At 37.1% G+C, this 8894-nt stretch overlaps 1 protein-coding gene across 2 annotated transcripts in view; it reads right to left on the bottom strand.

Moving 5' to 3' along the window:
* Nucleotides 1-5282: 5282 nt before the first annotated feature.
* Nucleotides 5283-8894, bottom strand: part of LOC126811314 (uncharacterized) — a 69417-nt gene continuing 65805 nt past the window's right edge. For both annotated transcript variants that reach the window (XM_056098532.1, XM_056098533.1), the window contains one exon: nt 5283-6228. In XM_056098532.1, the coding sequence (XP_055954507.1) occupies nt 5383-6228 (846 nt within the window). In that variant the 3' untranslated portion in view covers nt 5283-5382. The remainder of the gene's footprint in view (nt 6229-8894) is intronic.

Raw genomic sequence — 8894 nt, 5'->3', positions numbered from 1 at the left:
GTTGGAACAAGGGAAGGGCTACAGAAGAAGGGGCCACAATGCTTTCTTTAGAGTGGGCATTTCCTTGAGTATTTATGGTAACTTTGTTGATATTCGAGGGCACATTTTCGGAATGGAGGGGGGGGGGCATATAGCCACCCACGCTCGCTCCACTATTCCCTGGTAGGAAATCTCATCGGATTCGAGCATTATCATTTATTGAGAACGAGGGACCTTTGAAGCCAATCCAGCTTAATAATAAAGTTGAAGAAATAATTTAACCTGCAGTTTTATATATTAGGATCACGAAGAAAACACAACAAGGAAGTCCAATCTACAAAGTCTCGAAAAATGATTACGTGTCATATCGGACGTATGTGCTTCTTTGATATGTTAGATCACAGGAAAATTCTGTAATTGCATAAAAGCGGCTATTATAAATTACAAGTTCTGGAATGAGGATTGTTGGATTGTATGCCATGTAAAGTGAAAAGCTAAAGTAATTTAGTTTAAATATATCATTTGTGAGGAAATTACCACTGTTCGTTTGGTTGTGCCGTATTATTTATCAATATGGAGATTTCTGTTTTATGGATATTGCTATTGAAGGTAAGATGTACAATTTATGCAACGTGGCACGTTTTTATAAATTTAATAAATGTCAAACGGTGAGTGCGTGTCTATTTAGTAATAAAACAGAAATATATTTCTGTTGTTTTTGCTGGATTTACTCTCTATATTCTCGTTTATATTCAAATCGGGTGCTGACTGCTGGGTATTTATAAATGACGACATTACATTCGCCTTTCCGTATACGATAGATTAAGGTCCGTATTTTTATTTCATTAAATTCAACTTTATATATATGGTACGCAATACAAAAGACACGTAAGAGAAACGTAGATCATAGCAAGCAAACACGCCTGTCTAAAGACCTGTCTTTAATTATACATAGACCTGAGTAAAATACACGGTCGAATGATAAATCGCACGGTAAAACAGTTTTACTTGCCAAATTTTGATTTAACACGTTGGTCCTTGATTATACTCCTTTTGATGCAGTTAACACACCTCTACTGAAAACGCACTGTCGCACAGTTTTTCACCCCTAGCGTTAATTATCTTACCTCCCAGACAGTTTTTCACCCTTGTTAATTAACACACCTTATTTACAGTTTTAACGCGGTAATACCGAGTAATAGTCGGAAAATTAATTTTCTTTCAATACACGTACAAATAACAACTATGACTGAGATTTCTATGGTGGCTGTGCAAAGATTCCCCCTTTAGCAGTTCTCAGTGTTAGTGTCTTATTATTCCAGTCTAAATAGTCAACAAACAAAATGGCGTCAAAATTGGATAAACTTTTCTCTCGGCAGAAGCTAAACTATGGTAAAATAAAATGTTATTGACAGATTCGGCCGAAATTTGGTGTGAGGTCCTGGCTAGTCCCCCTACGATCAAGGGAACTGGTAGAGGTACGTTACTGAAATAGTACCACCATATCTTTATAAGGTGATACTTCGGAAGGAAAAACTAAGTCAAAAATAAGAACAATTACTAATTTATTTGGCTAAGAGTATTCTCTCAACATAACTCCTTTAAAACTCCACCTTATCTTTGTCAGGAGATAATTCAGAAGGAGAAAGTAAGTCAAAGGTGAAAACCACAAAAGTTCCAAAAATCGGATTAGGAAATATATTTCAAGCTGGACCTATAACCCTGAGACCTGTAGGTAGTAAAAGAGCTGTTCCATTACCTCCTGATAAACCTCCGGACGTAAAGGTAAGCAGTTACAAACATGATGTTTTTTTACACCCACATTTTCATGTTAAGGAATTATGCTGTTGCCCATGTCTGTCGGACGTCAGTTCACATTTGCTTGTGCACACTCGACATGTCGCAATTTGTATATGCCCACATTTTCATGTGGATGTATATTGTCGTCGTATATTGTTGTGGACAATCTACAGGTTACAATTTTTATCCGATTTAGATAAAACTTGAAATAGGTTTATCTCACAAAGATCTTAGTTCCTTTCATTATTCACGCACATCAGACTGTAACTTCCTGGATTATGGCCCCTGATTTTTAGCTTGTGGACCACCTAGAGGTCACAATTCCTATCGGTTCTTGCATAAGATTTACTGTTTAGCGTATCTTTGCTTTAGTGTGTTACATTTAATTTGATCGGGAGACGTGTTCGTTGACATCAACGTCAACCGACAACACTGCAAGAATTGGGCGGACGGACAGGGGTGACAACAATATACGTCAACATGAAAATGTAGGCATATAAAAACATGATTTTTTGTACAATCAGGGGCCATAATCCATGAAGTTCTGGTCCGATATATGCCAATATCGAAAGGAACCGGTATCTTCGGGAGAGACCAATATTTCAAGTTTTGTCAAAATCGGATAAAAATTGTGACCTGTAGAGTGTCCACAAACAAATTGTGGACGGATATATACGGACGGACGGACAGGGGCGACGACAATATACATCCACATGAAAATGTGAGCGTATAACAGGGCTGGCCACGAATAAATTGATGGCGAGCAGATGACTGCACACGCAAATTTAGGTTTGGGCGAGCAATAAAAATTGCTCACGCAAAATGTTGTTTGCGTGAGCACACATTTTGTAACATTGTTTCAATTTAAAATCATAAGAAAATTGCTATTCCTGGCACAAAGTTTGCAGTAAACATGTGTGACCATCGCTTTCTGTTTTTGACAGTCATACGTACTCTTCTTTATTAAAACCAATTTCCGTATGGATTTCTTCACCCCACGAAATAAATGTGGATAGGGCAATCAGGTTGCCTTTGGCCATTATTACGCTTAGATTGAAAATTATACGACTGCACAATGGAATAAAAACCGAAGTTCTGATAAAATAGGAAATACCGATAAATATTAGTTTGAAACGTGTTCATTTAGCGTGAATGCCAAATGCCGGATGTAAACATTCTTTACTTTAGACTCGATTATCACGTGTTTGTTACTGGTGTTCGTAGGAAAACCAGTCATGACGTTCAGGTCTAAAGTGTATTTTTAGTAACACAAGTTGCGAGTAACTTTATTAGCCAATCAAATTTCAGGAGGAAATGCCGCGTGCAGCTGGGTGAATCTCAGTTTGACAGACGAATTTATGACGTTATTGACATTGTTGGGTTAGTTTCGGCAATAAACTTGTCAATATTTTGATTATTTTTACAGGGTTTTCTTAAATGTAGATTTACACGAGCGCGAGCAGTTGCTCGCGTCTCGTGGCAAGCCCTGGTATAAAAATGGTAGTCTTCGATTCTCAAAAGATAGGTTGCTAGGCAACGAAACATATGCCCACAGCAGCTTAATCGTCCAGGCAGTCAACAAGAGTTGTTGCATATTTTTACTTTTGTTGGTAATGAGACATTTATATATATATAATACACTAAAATCTAATTATCAGAAAATCATTGGAATTTGTTTGGCCCATGCTAACGTTTAGTATACAAAACATTTAATATCATGGATTTAGCTGCTGAAGTTATCAAAATTCATTGAAAATCAATACACATGTACTTGTTCATCTCAAGACCTTAAACTCTGGGTATTAACCTAAAGTCATTTGAAACGATTATATACTCTTCAAATAAAGTAGGGATATTGAAATGCAAATACATATGCAGGTTGTGATATGATAAATAGTCATGGACACTTGACATGCTTTGAGAATATGTTCACAGATGAAGAACTTATTGCCCCAACAGAACCACTGAGCTGCACATGTGACATGCAATAGCGCCATCCACGTGGGAGGGGTTCATTGTCAAATTTGACACTACAAGGAAGGGTTGATGCAAACTGCCGCGTGCTGGTTTATCCTATCCATGTTTTCTTTCCTATCGGTTCTTGCATAAGACTTACTGTTTAGCGTGTCTTTGCTTAAGTGTGTTAAGTTTAATTTGCAATGAGATGTCTTCAACAGGATGAACGTCTACGTGCTATTGGCATGCTTTAAATGGGTTCTACACAGCGAGCAGTAGCCAACCTGCTTAATGTGTCACAGTCTGTGATCAGCAGGCTGTGGAACCGGTACAAACAAACAAACAATGTTGATGATAGACCTTGTTCAGGTCGTCCTAGAGCCTCTACACAAGCCAAGGATTGATACATTCGTACACAGATCCTGGGAAATCGAGGACAAACGGCCAATCAGCTTTCTGTAAACTTGTACCAAGTCACAGGAATTCGAGTTACACCCCAAACGATTAGAAATCGGCTACATGCAGCCCATTTGCATGTGCGACGACCGCGTGTTGTGCCTCCATTAACTCACCAGCACATGGCAAACAAGCATCAATGGTGTGGGCAGTGTAGAAATTGGATTTCACCAATAGGCGTGCTCGCGTTTGGAGGCATGTAAATAAGCGTGGGTCTGTTATGGTGTGGGGAGGAATCACCATGACTGGCAGAATGGACTTGTATATTGTTCAAGGAAGGGAGACGTGTTCATTGATGTCAACATCAACACTGCAAGAATTGGCCATGGCACTGCAAGAGGAGTGGGTCAGATTGCCCCAAATCGTGATTGGACGGTTGATTAGGAGCATGCCACGACGAATTACTGAATGTCTTAGGATTAGTGGAGCAATTACTTTTGACAGTGTATCTCTTTGCGAGTGAAATGGGTCTGTCAGATAAGCCACCCATATGAACTGTTTATGTTCATGCATGGGCAATTGGCCTGTTATTGTTATTAACATACACTGATTACCTCTAATAAAAACAGCAGTGCATTTAAACAGTTTTGTATTGTTTCTGAATATCCCCTACTTTTTTTGAAGAGTATATGTAATACACAGATTGTGGATCCACTAGAGGTCACAATTTTGATCTGATTTTGATGAAGCTTAAAAAAATGTATGTTTGTATGCTTAAGATCTTGGTTCCATTCCATATTCGCGCATATCGGACTGTAATTTCCTGGATTACGGACGATCATTGTAGAAAAAATTGTGTTTTTTTGGCTTGTGGATCCTCTAGATGTCCAATTATTATCTACTTTTAAGAACCATCACCCCTGTCTGTGTGTATGTTTGTGTTTGTGTGCGTTTGTAATGTTTTGAACTAAATCCAGGACTGTAACGATGTTCAGAAGCTTGGATTTAATATCCCATTTGATTTTAAGTTTGATCTGAGGTGTTCTACAGTTAGGGTGTATCTTTCGTGTGTGTGATCTGAAAAAGGAAAAATATACTCTTCAAAACAAGAAACGCACAGCCCATTTTTCATCATTTTTTATTTGAACGGGATCGTTGTTTCCATAAATCTTACTTGTTTTGAATATCACTATGTAAGGATAAAAGAAATTCATGATTGGTTTTAAATGTAGGGTCATTAATTGTGACTGGTCATACTTTTTGCCGAAGTTTGTTTTCGCTTGACAATGTGTCCTTGGATACCGGTTTGAAAGGTTTATTCAGACTCAGAAATAAACTTGTATAATCTCCACGATAAGTCTCGGTTCTCAGAATATATTCCTTGTATATCGTTACAACACATAACCTCCTATCTGGAGGGTAGCACTTAAGCACAATTTCACTCTGTTGATAACCGCGGCGAGTCTGTTTTAGAAAATCACCAATTCTAATTCTAATAGCTCCTTTAGTAATTGAAATATTCCTGATATCCAATAACTGAAAGGTCTGGATCCTTTGGCCAGATAATAACGCCATTAAACAAAGTAACTTAAACGTTAACATTTTTAAAGAAAGTTTCCTCACTGGGGATAAAGTTATTAAATGTTTCAAAACAACATCGACATCCCAAGTAACACCTGTTCTTGGCAAAGAAGGTCGAAGATTATACACTCCTTTAAGAAACCTGATAATCACCGGAAGAGTTCCAACCGGTTTACGGTCAATAAAAACAAAAGCTGACAGGTCACTCCTGGCCGTATTAATTGCACTATACTTCAATCCTTTGTTGTATAGAGATGTTAGAAATTCAATCACATTTACTGTATCCGTTGAAAAGGGATCAATTTTCCTTTTAGTACAGAAACAAAACCACTGTTTTGCGTAAACACTGTACTGTTGCTTGGTAGATTGTCTCCAAGAGGAAGATAAGATTTCTCTAGCTTGCTTAGAAAGAGTTCTGTCTTCATGTGCTCTCCCGACACCAAAACAGCCAAAAACTTCATCTTTGGTAGGTGAACCATTGGATCCTTCAATGGATGTGTTAACAAGACTTCTGATCTAGGCAAAATAAAAGGAAAATCTATTAACATTCTAGTCAATTTGGTAAACCAATACTGAGTGATCCACCAAGGAACAATAAGTATGCCAGTAGCTTTATCCTGTTCAATCTTAGTTAACACTCGACCCATGAGACAGAAAGGTGGAAAAGCATAAAAGAAAGAATTCTTCCATGATACAGAGAATGCATCTATTGCACTAGCAAATGGGTCAGGTTTATAGGCATAATAATTTAGAACTTTAAAATTCAACCGAGATGCAAACAGATCCACTGTAGGCAAGCCCCAATGATTACAAATCTTTAGGAAAACATTAGAATTCAGTTCCCATTCTGAATAATCATGTTTTAGTCTCGACTGTTCATCTGCCTCTACATTTAACACGCCTGCAATGTGGGTAGCGGACAAAGTAATGTTTCTAGACATGACCCATTCATACATTTCTCTAGAAATCTCATGGTATACAGAAACTTTTCCACCTTGAGAATTAACATAGGAGACTGCAGTAGTATTATCAATTTGCATCTGCACATGAACATGTTTTAGTTCTTTGCATAATGTCATCAAAGTGTACTTTGCTGCTAACAATTCTAAATGATTAATATGTTTGGTCTTCTCATCTATAGACCAATGACCACCAGTGACCTGATTATCAAATATTCCACCCCACCCTAATCTTGAGGCGTCTGATCTTAAAATAAAATCGGGGTTAGAATTTTTCATCATTTTAAATTCAATAAGGCCGTGTTGAATTGATTCCTTGTTTCTCCTCGCCCGCGCGCTTAGGTCGAGGACCCCGAAAATCGTGCGCTTACGTTTTTAACACAAAAAAAAATATTCAAAAAATTACGTTAATAACATCTAAATAAAATTCTACCAAACATCAGAAGTCAATTCTCGTTGTTTATTCCTCGTTACGAACTAAATAAGTAAGTGCAGGGGGCCGCACTACATGCAAAACAAAAATCTACAAGATAAACCTGCGGACAAGACAGAAAATAGGCATTGCACCGAATAAACAAATATCAAATCAAGTGAATGGATCCGGTTGATAATACACATGTAGGGGCCCGCATACTATGGAATAAGTTACACTGTATATGATTGGATGAATTCCGCAAAATGGCGCGTGTAGCAGTCATTTCGGCTAATGAGAAAGCATATTATAAACTGTAAGACAATCGCTAATTTTCAACCGCGAACCTGAATAATCAATTTTTTCATTGGCTAAAATTATAACTCATGTCATTATTATTCAAGTATTACCCAATCATTTCTTGTGTAATAAATAACGCACACCTTACAAAATGGTGAGCTATGCCGGGACATAGGTAAATTCGCGTACCGGTCGGCCTAATTTATTGATGTTCAAGGAAATAATAGTGGCCCCGTTCGCTCGTTTCTGGAGTTTAACAAACGAACAAACAAACGGGACCACTATTATTTCCTTGAACATCAATAAATAAATTAGGCCGACCGGTACGCGAATTTACTTATCTCGACTCGACTTTGGTGGTTATTCCCAGCACTTTCACGTTCGATGATATTATCGAAACCATCTACAACTCAACAAGCGAATCAAATTATAACTGGAATGTTTCCATTGTATTTTAACACAAGAATACGGAAAATTTATATCAAAATATGGTTATTTAATTTTTTATAAAGTTAAACAAAGAAGCCACTTGTTACCAAATTTTAGTTTGTTATTAAATTTATTTAATTAAATATTATCTGTGTTTTTATTCTAACCAATAATATAACTAGATTATTTATAATATTATTAAAAATGGTACACAACCCTCAGACTATATAGGTATTATGCCAGACCACTTTGTGTTTTGAAACCCACTTTGTGTTGTGTTTACCGCACTACCGCACATGATTGCCAGAGTGGTGGCAGGAGAAACAAGTAATCAATTCAACACGGCCTAAGTATATTCTTAACCCACCAATTCAAATCGGTTTTACAGTCATATGGCAATTCAATTTTTGCATCAAAATTGCCCTTGTTATGTTTTAATGCCTCAGTTTTATAATTATCACATCTGCAATAAATAATGGTGCATATTGAAAACCCGGAAACGAGGCTACCATCAGACCAACAACTTCTGCTAACTGTCTAATGGTGATAATTTTAGAAACAAGCAACTGCTGACAAGAATTTCTTAATTTAAGAGCTTTTTCAGTTGTCAATTTTATGGTCATATCTACAGAATTTAGTATAAAGCCTAAATAAATAATTACTTGTGTTGGCTCAAATACTGATTTTCCAGAATGTACAGTAAATCCAGCTTGTATTGAACTATTGACTGTGTCTATTACATTTAATTTACACTCTTCTAATGTGTCACCCACAAGCAAACAGTCATCTATAAAAGATGTGTTCATGTGACCCATCTTTCTTAGATGAGAAAACAAAACTTTTGTTATTTTCGTAAATAAACGAGGTGCCGAGCCCAAGCCATTGGGGAGGCATGTAAATTGATACAAAATATTATTAAAATAAAACTTAAGATATTTTCTATGTGACTGAGCAATATTTACAGAAAAATATGCATCCGTCCAATCAATTGATGCCATAAAGCAATTTGGCTTAATTGTCCCCCGCCTTTCGAAGAAAGCAGGGGACTATTAAAATGGGTTCGTCCGTCTGTCTGTCCGTCT

The sequence above is a fragment of the Patella vulgata genome, chromosome 2 (genome assembly GCF_932274485.2).
Source record: "Patella vulgata chromosome 2, xgPatVulg1.2, whole genome shotgun sequence".
NCBI lineage: Eukaryota > Metazoa > Mollusca > Gastropoda > Patellidae > Patella > Patella vulgata.
This window is presented reverse-complemented; position numbering and strand designations above follow the sequence as displayed.